Source organism: Eubalaena glacialis, chromosome 10 (assembly GCF_028564815.1).
Source record: "Eubalaena glacialis isolate mEubGla1 chromosome 10, mEubGla1.1.hap2.+ XY, whole genome shotgun sequence".
Lineage (NCBI taxonomy): Eukaryota > Metazoa > Chordata > Mammalia > Artiodactyla > Balaenidae > Eubalaena > Eubalaena glacialis.
Genome location: NC_083725.1, coordinates 10,411,879 through 10,431,915, shown reverse-complemented (window position 1 = coordinate 10,431,915; position 20,037 = coordinate 10,411,879). Strand labels below are relative to the sequence as shown.

Here is a 20,037-nt window from a genome sequence, read left to right as displayed (position 1 = left end):
GAGAAACACTTGTAGATTCCATAAAGATATTACATATCAGTATCAATATTTGTAAATTAATAGGCACCATTTTTATAAGCTCCGTAGTTACAGGCCTGTTCATTGACTGGTCAAATCTATGCTAAGCTGAACCTCTGGAAACATTCCTAAACATTGTTTTATATCATACAATAGCATTTAGTAAGCATTGTGCTTAATAAATAGCCAGGTGTTATGCTAAACATGTTATACAAATGAAATCATTTATTCTCACCAAAAAACTCCAAGAGGTAAATGTGTTAGTACCTCCATTTTACAGGTAAGAGAAAACTGAGCATCTGAGAGATTAGGAATCTTGTCCAAACTCACTCAGCAGCAGGCAAGGAGCAGCACTGGAATTCAACCCAGTCTGACTCCAAAGCCACCTAATAAATAAGCAGGTAGATGTGTGATTGGATAGACAGACAGACAGAGGGATTGATAGGTAGACGGATACAGATAAAGGCGGCGAACAGTCTTTGCCCACCACTGCCGAATGCACCACTCCACGGAGGTCCAGCCTGCTGCACTTCTAAGCCAGGCAGCTTAGCAGATGGACAATCAGCGGGACAGATTCAAACACCAGAGCAAGAGCTGCAGAACACATAATTCTGAGGTTGCTGCAGAACCTCAGTGCTTACTAAATAGCAGCCAAATACATTCTCCAACCTATTGTACTGAGCACAATGTGGGTAAAATTGCTCTCTGTAGTTGCAGAATTTTGTTTTTCCCCTTTCCTAGTTACTGATCAAGAGACAGCTTCAGCTGCCCTGGAGACAAGCTCTCCATCCTCTCAAGACCCTCAGCAGTCCACTAGTACTGGTAAGTATTGAAAAAACATTAAAATTAAAAAAAAAAATCATGCCTCTTTGGGAAGGTCACTTTTCCAATTCTAAGTTTTAAGAACATTTTTTTCTTTTAATTTGTAATAAGACCATATAGGACCCCTTGCAACTGACTCCAGCTTTATGGTGACCTGGAGAAGCACCCTATCAGTTAGTGGGATGGGCTTCAGGGTAACTAACACCTTGTAAGATCTCTCTCTCTCTCTCTCTCTCTCTCTCTCTCTCTCACACACACACACACACACAATTGTGACATTTGAATTCCTCTGTGGTAAAAGGCAATGCTGAATTCATTTATAGGAGACTTGTTTTTCCATCTAGAACAGACCAAACACAAAATAAAGACGTGGTAACAACGAAGAGCAAAAAAGCAGAATCTGGAGTTTTGGTGTTGTCATTGAATAACAAAATCACCCTGGAAGGCTCATCACTTACTTGGTTGTCAAGAACTCAGATAGTTTTTGATGACAGGATTGAACTATAAAGGGAGAAGAATTTAGAAAAACTGGATTATAATACCAGCTTTTTTAGACAGTAAGGCGCTAGATGGTTAGCTCTGGGCAATGATCATATATTTAACTTATCTTTGTATTTTACCTAGCATAGTATCTGGCAATAGCAGATACTCACAAAATGCAGTGTGAATGAACGAATGGATGAATGAATGAATGCATGCATGCCGTTGTCACGGTGCTTTGAGCAAGACAAGCCTCATCCAGAAAGGCATAAATTCCTGCATGTCCTCTTTCTGTTTCAAACAGTGTCTCTATAAAAATGTCATGTGGTGGGAGAAGTGCTTTCATATCACTATCATGTTCATAGTTCTGAGTATGAGATCACATTTTTAAAATGTTTATCGTGAATAATTCTGAAAAGTAAATGTTTAGGTCCTTTAAACACTGGTAAGTACATATGTACCACACATACACACACACTTTTTCTGCAGGGCGAGGGAAATGGAAAAGATTATGAAGTAGAGCCGCCACCTCACTTGCTTTAATAATCCAATATTTTAAAACATGTTTAGAATCTAGTTGTCTTTAAATTGGTTTACACCACTACTGAATAACTCAATTTTCTCCTCTGCTTTTTCGTATATAAGATTTAAGAAATATGGCTTCTAAAATTCCTTTCAGCTTTCAATTTCTACAATTTTATTGCTGTTAATAATACCCATTTTCAAGAGAAGGGGTGGTTTCATTCCCCTTGGGGTCCACATCGTGGTGCTGTGCAATGGGCTAAAAACCAGGAGACGGCAGAGGAAAAAAAAAAAGAAAAGGGAAGATAAACAACAAAATCGGAAAAAAAGATCTCATTTTTATAATTTCTTTTACCTAGCAAAAATCATCATAGTACATCCCACTTCTAAGGGGGAAGCAAGCATAGGTTTGAATGACAACTGAGCTGATTTTCAACATGAAAATCATTGCTTTGTGCATTTCGGGCTGCGGGTTTTCTATCCATCAGGCTTGGGATGCCATTCTTCAGTGTTCAGTTGCTATCCTGAAGCACCCTAAAACTGTCTCAACTGATAGGCCTGATTCAGGAAGGAAGTATAAAATACTGGTTGAAATTTGGGGTTCTGAGTCTCAATATTGGCTCTGCCACTTATTTGCTGTAGGACTTTAGACAATTTACTTAACTCCTCAAAACCTCTGTTTGCTCAGAGCTGTAGTGAGAAGGAATATATACCAAATGGTCAGTTTAAGGCCTGGCACAGAGTAGTGTTCAATAAACATTTACCTTAAAAAAAGGCAAACTGATCCTGACCATTTGCAACTATTTTTGGAAGAAGTCAGTATGAACTAATGACCTCATTGTTGTTTTTTTAATGAGGATCACTTAATTTGGTTTCCAAAGCTTCTTTGGGATGGCTCTGTGCATATATACACACTACACAGCACATACATAGCCATAGGTATATATCATGTCTTACTTTCACCTTAGTTGCAGTAATGGAAGATTCTAGTACATCAGAGATTGACAAGGAAGAGGAAGAACAAACCACTCAAGTCTCTCACTTGGCCACTGGTAAGTGTTCCCACCACTTATTTATTTAGCATAAACACTTGATATTTTAACCTCTTAATCAATACATCCAATAGCCTTTTTCAGTCCTCATTATTTTTGACCTTTCTATTGGTCAGTCACTCCCTGTCCCTTTACTTAGTTGTCTCCCTGGCTTCCTTGACATACTCTGCCTGGTCCTGTTACTTTTGCTAACCACTCCTTCTCATGTCCGTTAGCTTATGTCCCTTCCTCCTCTGACTTCTTCTATGTAGATTTGATTTTACTTCTCCATCCTTGGTTATTGCCTTAATGCTTAAAGAGTTTTCCCATTCCCAAGATTGTTTCTGTTGCCACCAGGCAGAAGATTTCCATACCTGCATTTCCAGAACATTCTCCAGAGCATTAGTCCCTGTTTCATTCCATTTCCCACGTATCTCTGGCTGAATTTTCTGTCATCTCCTCAAACTCAACATGTCTAAAAACTGAACAGCACTTTTTCCCACAAAATCAGCTTGTCCAAAGCATCACATAGGCCCCAAACCTTGGTGACATCCTTCCCTCTTGTGTGTGTGTGTGTGTGTGTGTGTGTGTGTGTGTGGACACACACACACACACACATAAAATCAATAGGTTCCCAAGGACTTTGGAGTCTTCTCTTTTAGGTATTTTGCCCACTATCACTGCCACCTCCCCGAGGTAGACCCTCATCGTGTCCTGCTGGAAGTATTGTAACTTTAGTTTCTCCCCTTGCTGTGCATTTTCAGCACCTACTATCAAAACATGGCTTTGCACTCTTCACACGTATGTTCAGAAAACTGCTGTGGTTCACGGTCCACAGCACGGAACGTGAGCCGTCAACCCTCCCTAAGGTGCTCTCTACCACCTACCTCTGCAGTCCTGTCTCTAGACGGTCCTGACCAGAATACACATTTTTCTCTGAAAACTTCATCCCATTTTGATTGCCCTGCCCTTGTTTACCCTAACTGCCCTGATGAAAGGAAAAGTCTGCTTCACTCCTCTCCTTACCCCTCCTTCAAGGCCAATATCCTCACTGAACACTTTCCTGACCAACTCAGGCACCACTCCTGCCTCAGAATCCCTGAACACATTATTATATTAACACACGTTAATATAATAGAATTAACTAGGGTCTAGACTAGGGTCTAGAATTTGGCACAGATATCTTAATTCTGTTTGTTTCTATTAACTTGTTTGTTTGCATATATAGACAACTCTCCCAAAAACATAGGGATTGTGCCTTACGCAGCTCTAAGCACAATGTTCTACGCGTAGCTGACACTCCTCAATGGCTTGTTGGTTGAGATGACAGGGACCGTGAATGACATTTAGCAAAATTAGAGCCCGTAGAATCAGAATTCTAGAAGGATCTTTAAGAGCTCATCTGGTTTATCTCCAGATGCCTTCACGGAGGACCACATTTAACCTAGCCAAGATTAATGAAATTTCATTTTGTTTGCATAGTTTCACAAACTCCTTAACAATCTCTCTTGCTACTTAACTACACTTTGCTAAAAACTCATTCCTTACATCTAATTTGAATCCCCTGACTATAATTTAATATGCTCACATGTTTCCGCTAGAAATGAAAAATAACTAGCTCGATATCTATGTAACTTAAAAACCTTTTTCAAATCATCCCACACAATTGCTTTGTCTGTTTGTATCCCTGTTTGCTTGTTTTCAGAGAATAAATGAAATGAATCTCTTTACTTTCAGGGTAAAGCTCTCTGTCGTCTCCTCCTCTCAGCTGTGTATTAGCCTCTACGATATTTTGCAAATATTGTGTATATTCCTCAGTGACCAAAAAAAAAAAAAAAAAAACCCTCGAACTGTCTAAAATCCTTTCATTTTCCTTCTAGAAGCGAATCGCCAGTTTGTGGGACTGACGAGGAAGAAGAGCGGCATCCTGCTGCTGACCCTCGTGTCCTTCCTCATTTTCATTCTCTTCATCATCGTCCAACTCTTCATCATGAAACTTCGGAAAGCACACGTCATATGGAAAAAAGGTGAGTGGGCAGAGAACCTGACGGAGGCTACAAGATGCTCAAACAATTGGCCAGCCCAAAGGGAAATTCTGTCAATTAAAGCTTTTCCATTCAATGCTGTACTATCTATTTGATGAGTGTTGTCATTCAAATAAGCAACTGTTTGTTTTGCAGTAAACACAGGATGTGATTCTCCAGGAACTATAGTTAAGGAGTGCACGACCAAGAGAAACTAGAGTAGCTCCAGGAATTGACATTAAACTGTAGAGGCTTCTACTCACAAAAAGATACCAAATAGCATATTCATTCATTCATTCATTCAATAAGCATTCATTGAGCACCTGCTGTGTACCAGGCACTCTTCCAGGCACTGGGGACACATCTGCCAACAAGACAGACCGAGTCCCTGCTCTTAAGGAGCTCCTATTCTAGGAATGGTCAATCAAAGGTTGAATATAATAGACTGTGTTGGGTCCCATTCTTACTCTGTAGGAATGCACTCAGCCTCCGTCAACCATACGTTAGTAATTTTCCCTAAGCATTCTGATTTAAAAGTTTATTTCATTGGAAACAAAAACAAAATTATTTAGCTAGCATGGAAGATGTCTACTAAAATACAGACTCAACACATATCAGAAACAGAAGGGACCTTAGAAGTTACCCAGAATAACCATCTGCTGTACTCATTCCCTAAATGTGTGCCAGGATTAAATCCCCTCTTTAATTCTGAGTGGTTATTTAGACCTGGGCTGTTCAATACAGTAGCCACAATATGGCTAGTCAGCATATGAACTGTGGCTAGTTACTCTTGAGAGGTGCTGTAAGGATAAAACACACACCCAACTTTGAAGACTCAGTACACACACACACACACACACACACAAGAATATGTCTAATAATACTATATTGAATCTACTAGTTAAATAAAACATATTCATTTCACCTGCTTCTTTTTACTTTTTGAGCAGGGCCACTAGAAAATTTTAAATTACACGTGTGACTTGTATTCTGATGATCTTGGACACTGCTGATTTAGCCACATACGGCTTGAATACCTCCAGTAACAGAGAAATCATGATGTCCCATGGCAAAATACTACATCTTTGAACGGCTATGACCCTCTTAAAAGTACCACTTCTCCTAGTTTAATATCAATGTCTCGAGATATTCAGATGCACTAACATTTTCATCATAAATATACCTAAGCACAGGGTCTGGCTTTCCAGCTGTATCTGCACGATAGGCAAATGCCATACTATTGTTTCAAAATCTCCTGTTGATACTTCACCCCCATACCTCTTTAAGGGCTACTGGAATTGTTTCTTCCCAAAAGACAGTACTTGATTCTAACCTGCGGTCATTTGACTTCCGCAGCTCTTATACTGCCTGGCACAGTGCCTGCAGGAATCATAGTAGAGAATAAAAAACGATTTGTTGAACGAATGAGGACATGAGGTATGGGGGAGGGAGTGATAAGCCCACTATGGTATAAAAACAGGTATGCTCTTACTCAAAACGTACATTTCTGAATATAGATGATGCTCTGTGCACCAGAAATCAATAACACTTTTCTCTTCCTGCAGAAAATGAAATTTCAGAGCACACTCTAGAAAGTTACAGATCGAGGTCAAATAATGAAGAAACATCATCCCAAGAGAAAAACAGCCAAAGTAAGTCAACTATGTGACCTGAGATTTGAAAAATGAGGTTAACTTGTTGCCTTTAATGAGGAGAATAAAAATCAAAGTTTGATTTTTAGCACAAGAAAAAGCAAATCACATAAATCATCTTGTAGAACTTGAGGAAATACATCTTAAAAAACAAAAAGTAGCAGTTAAGTTCAGGTAGCTGGAGGTATGCCCCTTTGGGAAGCCATCCCTGAGTCCTCGCTGTCACACACAGGTAGAACCCTCCTGTGTGCCACAGTATCCTATATACACCTTTACAGTGAAGCTCTTCCCACGCCAGACTGTCATGTTTGGTGTGTTAATTTAGCTACCACAGTACACCTCCAGGTGGTGACCAACTGGATCTACTCTATGTGTACCCCCAGATCCTAGCCTGGGGCTTGGCACAGATGGAGTGCTGGATAAATTTGTATTGAATAAATGAATATAAAGCTTAACTAATTCAAGCAGAAATGTTTCAGGTCTTTTGGATGACTTCATTGCAATTCTTCAAGCAAAATATGAAAAGAAGAGTCTAAAAGGAGACTCTGTGTGTGTGTGTGTGTGTGTGTGTGTGTGTGTGTACTCTTGACAAAGATCCAGTAGAAAGAAGCTAGGAATATAGCAAAGCAAGAATCTTACACCTTCCAACCATTGTTTCCTCCATGCAAATTAACTTATTCTACCCGCCAAAAGTTGCAAGAAAATGCAGTGAGCTTTGCCACTAGTTCCTACTGGTTTTATTGAGGCTTTGTAAGAAGCATTTCTTTTACAACACCTCTGGCTTTGTTTTTGGTTTTGACCTAGCAGGGTGTGAAACGGAAAGAAAGACTAGCTGTAGTAGCAGGAAGAGGGGCACAAGTGAGAGGTCTGTGCGAGACCTGGGTGTGGGAGGGGAAAATGTGTGTCAGCTGCATGCAGGCTGTTGTAGTACCACGCGTGTTTCTATAACATCCATCTCCTCCCACGACTGGCTGGGGGAGAATGACGTCAGTATAACGTGTAATGGGGGTTGTTTCCTACGCCAATGCTCCCAGGCAAGGGGAACAGAACAGTGGGAGCAGAATTATAACCTTTAGCAGGAAAAGAAAAGCCCTCAGCTCAGCTGCTGAACAAGCAGAAGCCCTTGAAATTCACCTTTAAGAAAGTTTAAAATGCTATCTATACAGAAGAAATGAACGCAACATTGTAAATTAACTATACTTCAATAAAATTAAAAAAACAATTAAAAAAACAAAAGGAGCATCTTCACTCAGGACTGCCTCCCCAGAAAGGTCTGCCCCACCCCCGACTCCCTGGGGGGGTGGGTTGCCACAGCTGTGGGAAGTTGCACTTTCTCCTGGGCTCTGACCCCCACTTCCACCCTCCTTCCCTCAGCACCCTCAAATCCAGCATTTCAACTCTATTGTTTTTGCTCACTTAAAAGCTACCTTCTGGAGCTGTTTCCAGACTCCGTGTACAGAGTTGCATGGGCTTTCAGTGGGTCGCCCCAATCCTCTTTTTCCCATAAGCCCTCTTACTTTCAGTATGAAATTATGCTAAAGGCAATGTATTTTTTTGTCCAGCAATACATACATTATTTGATAGCAGAGATGTCTATATATTTTATTTCAGGTTTATGAGCATATAGTTTACATAAGAAGATATTTTAAAAATTAGACTATAACAGGGCGTTCAAGACCGTGTATACACATCAGTGAATTTCAGGTTCGATTTTTTTAACACATTAACATTCGGACCTACAAATACCGCGTGCAATCCACGTGTTTCAAATAAATGGGTGCAATGTTGTTCAAACTAAATGTTCGTGTTCGCCACGTTTTTCTTTCAGCTTCCCGCTCTAAGAGCTGCATGAACTACATCACACAGTTGTACTCAGAGGCAAAAACAAAGACGAAGGAAAAGGCACAACCTTCAAAATTAAAAGGAGAGCTCACTCATATACCAGAGAGCATCGTGTAGCGCTCCTTGCAACAGAAAACAGGATTTCAGGGCAGCCTCATCATCACCTTAGTGGAGCAGCCTGTGGGAAGGAGCCATCATGTCATTACCATCACATGAAAAAAAAAAAAAGTACTTTGCGTGCAATGCAAGATGGTGTCCTCCAAGTGTAATCTGCCCCGGACTCAGAGCAACAAATGAGGACTAACCCACGGACATAAAGCTTTGTAGTTAAAAAAAAAAAAAAAAGAAGAGAAAGAACCTATGATGCCTGACACTACTTCAGAGCAGGAGAATTCTACTAAACTTTGGGATCAGGGTCAATGTGACCAGCTAACATCTTACTGTAAAGGGAACAGGAGATATTAGATGCTGGGCTCTAGTGGAACTACTTTAAAAAAAAATTTTTTTGGTCTTTCTTTCTGGTTTCCAAATAAAGAACTTCGGGATGAAAAGGACCCAAAGAAGGTCTCTAATCCTAGGAGCTTACTTTCAAGATGCACCTTAAGAAGCTGTAACCAGCCCATTCCCTGTCTGGGAGAAGTCATGCAAAACAATGAGTGAGTCAGATAAGCATGAAGGTCCCAAGATTGATGCCCCAAGACACAAGTGCTAGTTCAAGGCAGACCCAAAGTTTCCATTTTCTTCTAATTGTCTTGCTAAATCACAAGAGTTGACCTGGTAGACAATGTTTTTACCAGGACACTTCATTACAAAAACATGTACGAAAGAAAATAATGAGCTTAATTTCCCAATTACTGACCTAATAGATGCTTTTTAAAAATTATTTAATAAAGAGCAGAATATGTATTTGTGTTTCTAGTGGTTGTTCCAAGTCGTACTTCCTCCCTTCACTTTCACGTGTGAAAGTGACATGTGACATGTCCTTTTTTCCCCCCTAACATTTATGACATTTCTCATTCTTTGGACCTGAATAAACTAATTCCAAAATAATACCACCTGCCCCCCCCACCACTGCTCTACCACATGCATAAAAATTATGAGTTTGTAATTTGTTACAGGGGCCAGATCCAGCCAGGCTGATTTTTTTCTCATGATACCATATTTTTAACAATCACAAAATTACTGAAAGGCATAAGGATAGAACGAAACACTTTTCCCTCTAAACCACTGTAAGTTGACATGATGTCCTGTCACCCCCCAAATGCTTTAGTGTGTATTTCCTCCAAACAAGGACACCCTCCTGTATAACCACAGCGCAACCCCCCAAATCAGGAAATTAACATTGACGTTTTTGTACTGCAGACCTCAGACTTCATCCATCTCCGATTGTCCCAACCCTCCCAGGGGATCCAGTTCAGAATCACATGTTTCATTTTCATCCCATTCAGTTTGGCACACAGTGCCTTCCCTTTCACGAGCGGGACATTTTTGAAGATTACAGGCTAGTTATCTTGTAGACCGTCCCTCAGTTTGGCTTTGTCTGATGGTTCCTCGTGGTTGGATTCAGGTTATGCAACTTTGACAGGACTATCACGTCAGGGATGTTTTGTTTGTCACATTGCATTTTATCGATCCCATTATTGATGATATCCACCTTGATCACTTGATGAAGGTGGTGTCTGCCAAACTCCTCCATTGTAAACTTACTCTTTTCTCCTTTCTAAGTTAATATTTTGTGGGGAGATGCTTTAAAACTATGTAAATATCCTGTTCCTCATCAAACTTTCAAGTTACTCACTTATTGATGGATACCTGTATGGACTCATGGTTTCCTCTGTTATTAAACAGGCTACAATCTGTTACTATCCTATGTTAGTCACTGGGTTATACTCTGTTACTGTCAAATTAATCAGCTGCTAATTTCATGATCAAACTGTGGAAACAGGCTTTTGTGTCCTTCTTGTCCTCAAGCTTCGAGAACTTGCTTGCTTTCTGGTACAAAATATTCCAGGCTCATCTAAAACTTTTTCTGCCCCAGCCTTGTAATCAGCCATTTCTCTAAGGATCCCTGCTTCCTTTTAGTGGAAAATGGTATTTAGAAGCCAAAATCCAGGGAATAGGTGTACTCATTGCTTTGGGGGCATCATTGTTTTCAAGTTTTCTCAGTAGACAGAGACAGGGAATATATGAGAATGCATACATACAAGTGTATATATATATGTCCATGTATGGATATATTTAAATTTATCTATTGAAAACCATGTGTTTATTCTAGTCTTCCCCCTTTCTGTACTTGTAACTACCTTTTCTGAGAAATCCAGCTTTCATTATCCTTAACATATTCACTGATTTGCTCAATCCCCTGTATGTGAGCATCTCCCATCTCTGCTACTATCCTGTTCTCCTTGAGGATGTCCTTCTCTTCATGCTCGAGTTCTGACTCCCCACTCTGTGCCCCCCACCTCTCCTTGTGGATGCCCTCCTCACCAAGCATGGGCTCTGACCCCCGCACTGTCTGGAAGCCCTGGCCACACATTTAGTGCTGGATGGTAACCCTCCTCACCCACTCAGGCTCGGACCCTTCACGCTGGGCAGCCCTTCTAGGGGCACTGCCACCTCACAGGCCTGGGGCTCAGACACCCCTCTCCGGGCTTCCACAGCTTCTCCACCAGCTCCCCCTGTGGATGCCTACTTTGCTAGACCCCGCCTAATGACTTCAGGACTGGATTGTTCTGGAAGAGAAGGGAAGTGGTGGAGTTAGAAGAAGGGAAATGAGCCAGATGTCCTGATTTCTAAGAGAGTTTTAATGTACAAAGACATCAAGATGAGGCATGTCATTTATAGTTTTGTAGCAGCTCAGACAAATCATTCACCAAGCTATTAAACTGAAAACAACCCAGAAGGAAAAACACTTTCTCTTCAGAGATGGTGCTTGTCGTGGCTGATCAAACCACACTGCTGTATTGTGCTTCTCTGAGTCTATGTTTGCAGGTTAATCCTCCCCAAGGATGTTCACTGGGACTGTTTCCATTGTTCCAGGGCCTTTTACTCAAGAGGCCAAATGAATATGCCAACATTATAGTATTGATACCATGTAAAGCAGAGGTAAGCAAACTTAGCTGATTGTCAGATTTACCTGAGAGGATTTCAAAAACAGGGATTCCCAGGTTTGTCCTGAAAGATTGGTCTCAGCAGACCTGAAGGCAGAGCTTTGGTATCTGCATTTTTTTTTTAAAGCTCCCTAGGTGATTCCAACAGGTTTGGGTGCCCTGATGTAGCACAAATCAAAATTTTTCAAGACATAGCTGAAGTTGAAATATTATCATTAAAGCTGAATTAGAAATAATATCTAGAAATATTATATTTTCCTGGAGGTAGAAGGATCTTATGAGTCATCTAGTCCTACCTGATGTAGAACTACACCCCAATCCACAGGCCAAACGCATTCTGTGGACAAAAAATAGTCAACGTTCATGGTGCCCAGCCTATGGTAGTTTCTCAATGTATATTTGGCCAATAGCAGAGGCAAGACAGGTAAAAGAAAAATGACATTTGAAAGGACCTATTATGAGCCACTTTATGTAGGTAATCTAATTTAATCATCGTAACATTCTTGCAAGGTACGTATTATAATGCACATTTGACACAAAAGAGCTGCTCTAAACTCTACAAAATGGCTTAGGAGACTACCGAGAGCATTTAACCAGGTAAGGAGAGAGCCCAGATGCTGATCTGGGTCTGTCTGGCTTCAATGCTATGCCCCTCCAGCTGTTATACTAGGGTGACTCCAGGGGGACATTTAGGGAAAAATGAGATGTTGGGTAGCTGTGCTCATTATCTTTCAATTGCCCCTCCTCACTCTCCCCCCTTTCCTACCTGCCAGGTGCGCTGGAACATTGCCACTTCAGAAACATCAGCAGGCTGCCTTGCCCTCTCTCTGGCTTCCAGCTGGGGAATGTGGATTCCCGGCAGGCGAGCAGATGATGTGTGTGCAAGATTGCTAGGAACTGACTGGGTCCCCCAGTCAGTGACTGGAGGTCACATCTCCCATCAGGCAATTCTCTCTGTCTCTAGTTCGGGAATCTACTTGCTTCCCTCACTTCATCAAGCCTAGAGGGATCCTGCACTGTCTTCTGTGGTTCCCACAAAGCTTTGGAAGGAGTTCACTTATTAAATCTCCTCAAATTGCCCAATGTGAATGTATCACCTGTTTCCTGCAGAAACCCTAACCAATACAGTAGCTATATGTATAGATTTCTTGCATCTCAACAAGTCTGAATCTAGTTTTATAGATAACGATAGAATATGATCATTAGAAGGGATCTTTGAGTTCATCTCAAGCATTTCCTAAAATTTTGAGGAACACTGGTGACCTAGAAATGTTAATGGATTCTCCGTGAAAAAAAAAAAGTTTTCTGGGGTCAGATAAGTTTGGAAAAGGTTGAACATTGTATCTCCCTCATAGAGATGATGCACATTAGCACAGTAAAGGCTCTGAAAAGTCTTCTTATAAAGGAATCTGTTTGGCTTTGTTTAACCCAGCGAAGATCAAACTCACTTAACCACACAAAGCAATTTGTGATGGTTGCCCACCCAATGACCATTGGCCAATGGCTTCCTCCTTTCTAGTAGATCTGTGATTTTGTTCTAGTATCCACCCCCCACTGTGTAGTCCTGTGCTTCAGGGGAGGCAGGCCTCCCCCCCAGCCATAAAGAATCATGATTGGTTTGAATCAGCCATGGTTCCACTCCCCTTGCCAGTGGTCAGTTTCAGCTCGGGCACATAACATAACGCTGGCCATTGAGATAAAGAAGATGTGGTATATATATACAATGGAATACTATTCAGCCATAAAAAATGAAATAATGCCATTTGCAGCTACATGGATGGATCTAGAGATTATCATACTAAGTGAAACAAGTCAGAAAGAGAAAGACAAATACCATATGATATCACTTATATGTGGAATCTAAAATATGATACAAATGAACTTATCTACAAAACAGAAACAGACTCACAGACATAGAGAACAGACTTGTGGTTACCAAGGGGGAGGGGAGTGGGGGAGGGATGGATTGGGAGTTTGGGATTAGCAGATGCAAACTATTATATACAAAATGTATAAATAACAAGGTCCTATTGTATAGCACGGGGAACTATACTCAATATCCTGTGATAAACCATAATGGAAAAGAATAAGAAAAAGAATGCATATATACATATGTATAACTGATTCACTTTGCTGTACAGCAGAAATTAACACAACATTGTAAATCAACTATACTTGAAAAAAATAAATTAAAAAAATAATGCTGGCCATTGAGACAGGAGGGGAAGTTCCTACAGGGCTTCTGGGAAAGATTTCTCTTAATGATAAAAAGAGACACTCAGAATGAAAACATCTTGCTTCCCCTATAACGTTGCCATAACTAGAAGTGATGCTTAGAACTGCCACAGCTATTTTCTCCCCATCAGGGAATCGTAGCTAATGTGGCGAGGATGCAATAGAAAAGAGACAGAGTACAACTAATCCTTGATGATTTTGTTAAGCTGCTGAGTATTTCAGAACTCCTTGTTAAGTGAGGTAAAGATTCCTATGTTGTTATGTAAGCTGGGTGAACTGGGTTTTAAATTATTTCCAGCTTCTAAATGGAGCACCTTTTAAACTACACAACAGTTGTTTTATGGAATATTATTGTTCTAACAAACACAATTTGGGAAACACTGATTTTGAGCAATTCTTTTGTATTTTAGAAAGGGAACGGAGGCCCAGAGAGGTTTTGTCAGCTATCAAAGTCCACACAACTGATTAGTGAGACAGGATTAGAACCTTGAGCTCCTGCCTCCTAAAGAGACCAAAGCAGGATCTTGTCTCATTCCTTACATATAACTTAAGAGAGCGTTTCATGCTTACTTCTTTCTGCTCATTGGAAGATGGAGTTAAAGAATAACCAAGAAATCTCTATTTAATGATCCTTCTTAGTTTTACTTTTTGGAGATGAAGTCAGAAAGATGCTTATTTTACTTCCTCTCAAATGACTCAAGAAAAACCAAACCAAAATTCTCTGGCTCCAAGCATCTCTCATTAGGTAAAAAGAACAGAGAGAAAAATCATACTACCCAACAGACTAAGCACACATCAAGTAGGGAGGCTCCCCACAGAGGAAGAGGATGGTTTGAACTGCTGATCATTCACGAGGTCACTAATTTAACCTAACAGCATAATCTCCTGTTACTTCCCCTGGCTGAAGTCATGGTAATTTGCTATATTTATAATGGGGTTTTGATCTAGATGAAATGCAGTTCTATTTTTACAGTGTTACACCTTCTAAGAGAGAAGAGCTTTTCCTTCCTGTAATGCATTCATGAGCAAATTTGTCATCATAGATCACTACTCTAGACCTGTTCAAGTATGCTAATTTTTCCCTACCTTTTCTGCTCTACATCTTATTTTCAGACAGAAACAAACCAAAACTAAGGCAACAACAACTTCTTATATTCTCCCCAAATGCCTCACAGTTTATTTTTTAAAAAGCTATCTTGCCTAATGGTAGAGAGACTAAACTTTGTGAGAGCACCTTGTAGTGACATTTATCATAAAAAATAATTCTGCCAGGTCTTTTGCAATCCCCTGAAACAATGGGTCACAATTTTTAATTAAGACAGGATGCCTCTTTTGAACCAGGCCCTAATTTGTGAAATAAAAATTGTGTCCCATTAGAAAAATACTAAAATCTGTGACTTCCAAAGTGGTTTGAGGGAGACTAAGTCTCAGATGTCCAGATGAAATTTTCAAATTAATTAATTTTCAAATTAAGTTACCCCCTTTGCCAGAGACAATAACTAAATATTACTCTTTATTATTATTTTGGCTGCGCCGCAGCTTGTGAGATCTTAATTCCCTGACCAGGGATCGAACCCAGGCCCTTGGCATTGAACTGGACCGCCAGGGAATTCCCTAAATATTACTCTTTAAAACAAGGGATGCTCTCTTTCTTTTGCTTTTCCCTAATTCCTGTGTTTAGCTGGTTTTGGTCATAGAATAACTTCCTGTATCTTCAGGTTCCTCATTTGTATAATGGGGATAACAATTCCCACCATACAGAATTAGTGTGAGGACTAAATGAGATAAGAGAATACAGGCAAAGTGTCTAGTCCAGCATTAGACATGTGATAAGTACCTAACAAATGTTTGTGTTTTTCTCCTCCACCTTAGATTCATTGTTTTCTTCTTGTACTAGTTTTAGACAATGGCACAGGGACCCTTGAGTCTGGGTCTACTTACTGAGAACATCCTGATAACTGGATAAACAGAATTTTAACCTTAAAGCTAATAGGGCAGAAAGGGGCTGCTACTGAAGAACGACTCACAGAAAGACCCAGTCAGACTGAAGACTTGTATTGAACTCTGTCACCTCATTTCAAAATAAAATCAGTAGCAATTAGAAGAATATGTTTTAATACTGATGTAATAAAATAAAAATTTTATATGTGATAAAGATGGTATCTCAAATCAGTTGGAAAAGGTCAACATTTTACTAATTGGGCAGCCGTATCGAAAAAGGCAAAACTTGATAAACACATCATAAACCAAAAATGAAATTCAAATAGATGCAAGGTTTAAATATACAAATGAAACCATAGAAATACCAGGAAAAAAAAAATCGGTTAATTGTTCTATAACTTGGGAGTGGGATAAACTTCCCTTATCGTGACTCAAAGTTCAAAAATAAGAGGGAGGAAGATTGATAAATTTGACTACATAAAAATAAATGCCTCTTGTGGCAAAAAAATAAATAAATAACAAATGACAAGCTGGGGAAAAAATATTTGCAACTAAGATCACAAACGGTAAAATCCCTAAATATAAAGAGCTTCTAAAAACTAAGAAGAAAAAAATCAATACTATGCCACCAAAAAGGAGCAAGGAAAAAAAAGGCAAATTTTTCTTAAACACATAAGAAATATGTAACAAGGAAATGCAAAATTAAAACTACTCTAAAATTCTATTTCTTATCTATCATATTGGCAAAAATCCAAGCACTTCACAATACACTTTGTTGGCTAGGTTGTAGGGAAACAAGCACTCTCCAATGTTGCTGGTGGGAATGTAAAATAATAGAGCCTCTATGAAGGGGAATTTGTCAACATCTAACAAAATTACATTGGTACTTACCTTTTAAGCCAGCGATCCCACTTTTAGGAATCTAACCCAAAGGTAAATGGAAAAATTATAATTTGACATTATGAACAGTTTTTTACTCACAATACTTCTGACAACAAACGTGTGGAGTTTTTTGCCCACACCAACCAATTCTCCAACTCTCTAGACACCAACTGGGTGTCCTGGAATGCAATTCACTTCTGACACTAACTACCTGGTCTTAGCATAGATTCCACAGGTTAAGAGCCCAGTCCCATAAGACTGCCCCCACTTCAGATGCCAATCACAGGTAGTAGGTTCCTAGGTTACCCACAACTTGTGTCTGATTTAACTGCAAATTGGAGGTTCCCATGACCCCCTCCTCAGGTTCAATTAATTTGCTAGAGTGGCTCACAGAACTCAGGGAAACACTTTACTATTACTGGTTTATTATAAAGGATGTTATAAATGATGCAAAGGAACAGCCAGATAGAGAGGCACATAGGGAAAGGTCTGGAAGAGTCCCAAGCACAGAAGCTTCAGTCCCCATGCAGTTGGGCTGTGCCACCCTCCTGGCACATGGCTGTGTTCACCAAACCGGAAGCTCCGTGAACGCCATCATTTAGGGGATTTTACGGAAGTTCCATTATGGAGGCATGATTGATTAAATCATTGAGTGTTGGTGATTAGCTCAATACCCAGCTCCTCTACCTTCTCCTGAGGCTGGGGGTTGGGCTGAAAGCGCCAACCCTCTGACCACAGGGATGGTGCCTCTGGTAACCGGCCCTCATATCCTGAAGCTATCTAAGGGCCCAACCAAGAGTCACCTCATTAGCATAAACTCAAGGATGATTGAAAGAGGCTTATAATGAACAATAGAAGAGGCTCCCCTGACTCCTGTCACTCAAGAAACTATAAAAGGGTTTTATAAGCTCTTGTGTCAGGAACCCAGGACAAAAAACAAATATTATAATAAATGCTGCTCCTATCACCCTTATTACTTAGGAAATTACAAGGGTTTTAGGAGTTCTGTGCCAGGAACCAGAATGAAGACCATAAATATACATATTTCTTATCACAATGTCACAGCTATTCATTGCAGCACATCTATAACAATTCAAGTATCTATCAATAAGGGGCTGGTTGGGCACATGGTGGGGTATTATAAAACCATGAAAAGGAATGATGAGAAAGCTCATTACATATGTCTATAGGGTGATCCCCAGGATATGTTATTGAGTGGAAAAAAAAAAAGCAAAGAAGAGAGTACATAGATTCCTTTAATCTGAGAAAAGGGGTGGGTTACAAATAAATAAACAATAAATAAATAAATATGATCTTTTTTTTTAAAAGAAGGCTAAGCTAAAACTAATAAAAATCATTGCTTATATGAGCTGAGAGGGAACTGAGTGGAGGGGATGCAGTTAGAAGTTAGACTTCTTGAAATGTACCTGACTTTATAGTTTTGACTTTGGAACTATGTAAATGATTTACAAAATCACTTAAAAATTAAATCAAAAGTAAAAATTAATTTCTTTTTTAAAAAATGCCACACAGAGAAGAATTAGTTCAGCTTACCTTAAAATATACATTTGACTGTGTACACCAACAGGATATATCCTAACGACAAAAAGAACTGCAAACAAATCTTAAACTGGTTTCCGTAGTCATATTGTTAGTTACCACACTGGGACAGCCACTTTGAAAGTATAATATATATTGTGTAGGATAAAGTGCATAATTAATTATGTTAATATCATTGGAACCACGATTTTCAGCACAAGAGAAAGAGATATAAATGTAAAATCAAATAAGTTAAAACCCTGTATTCTTAAATTTGAATTGAAAACAAAAGCATGCACTTATAATGTATTTTTCTCTTGGAAAAAGAAATAAAAAAGTATTTTCTAGCTTTTCCCACTGAAATGACCTGGAGACAATTACCATTTCAGTAGCAATAAGCATTCTCAGTGCCCAGATTGTGGTCTCTAAATAACATTTAACTAAAACTACCCAAAGCTCCTTGAAGAAATGGCTAAATCCAGGTTGGGGCAAGAAACGTATAAGATGAGCCTGAAACATTTTATACCAGAAAGCAAGGAATATACCAAAAACAAATCAGTTTTGGAGACTGCTCAGCTACCAACTCTTTAATCTGAAATTTAAAATACATTTGCAATACTTTGAAAAATCACTGTGTAACAAAAATAGCCATAAGTGCGTGAAAAGATGCTCAACATCATTAGTCATCAGGAAAATGCAAATCAAACCCACAATGAGATAGAACTTCACACCCACAAGGATGGCTATCATAAAAAAAGACAGACAATAATAAATTTTGGAAAGGACATAGAGAAATGGGAACCCCCATAGATTACTGGTAGGAACGTAAAATGTTTCATTCACTTTGGAAAACAGTCTGGAAGTTCCTCAAAAGTTCAACAGAGAGTTTCCATATGCTCCAGCAATTCCACTCCTAGGTATATACCCAAGAGAACTAAAAACAAACTTCCACAATGGTAACTAGATTTATCATGGTGATCACTTTGAAACGTATGGAAATATTAAATCACTATGTTGTGTAACAGGAACTAACAGTGTTGTAGGTCAGTTATACTTCAAAAACAAATACACAAACTCATGGAAAAAGATATCAGATTCGTGGTTATCAGAGGCAGGGGGTGGAGGGAGGGAGGATTAGATGAAGGTGGTCAAAAGGTACAAACTTCCAGTAATAAGATAAATAAGTACTAGGGATGTAATATACAATATGATAAATAAAATTAACACTACTATATGAAAGTTGTTAATAAATTAAGTCCTAAGAGTTCTCATCACAAGGAAAAAAAATTTTTTTTCTGTTTCCTTAACTTTATATGAGATTATGGATATTCACTAAACTTATTGTTTAGTGAATATTGTAATCATTTCATGATATATGTAAGTCAAATCATTAAGCTGTACACCTTAAACTCCTACACTGCTGTATGTCAGTTATATCTCAGTAAAGCTGGCAGGAAAAAAAAACTGCCTAAGGGAATAGGAAAAAAAGAAAGAACTGTCCACATAAAAACTGTACATGAATGTTCATAGCTGCATTATTCATAATAGTGAAAAGGTGGAAACAACACAAATGGCTATCAATGGTTGAATGGGTAAATAAAATATAGTATATTCATACAGTGAAATATTATTTAGCAAAAAAAAGGGAATGAAGTACTGACACATGCTACAACATGGATGAACCTTGAAAACATTATGCTATGTGGAAAAAGCCAGACACACACACAAACACATATTGTATGGTTCCATTTACATGCAATGTCCAGAAGAGGCAAATCCATAGAGACAGAAAGTTGATTAGTGGTTGCCATGGGCTGAGAAAATGGCAGGGAATGAGGAGTGACTGCTTTGGGAGAGATGTTCTGGAATTAGTTGTGATGATTGCACAGCTCTATAAATATACTAAAAACTACTGAATTGTGCGCTTTAAAGGGGTGAA

The 20,037-nt window shown here is 39.2% G+C and overlaps 1 protein-coding gene across 1 annotated transcript; it reads left to right on the top strand.

The window, feature by feature from the left end:
* Positions 1-704: 704 nt before the first annotated feature.
* Positions 705-8,508, top strand: CRTAM (cytotoxic and regulatory T cell molecule). The gene is made up of 5 exons (XM_061202560.1): positions 705-840; positions 2,811-2,894; positions 4,754-4,900; positions 6,463-6,549; positions 8,378-8,508. Exons 1-5 carry the CDS (start codon positions 705-707, stop codon positions 8,506-8,508), a joined length of 585 nt encoding a protein of 194 aa, XP_061058543.1.
* Positions 8,509-20,037: the final 11,529 nt, after the last annotated feature.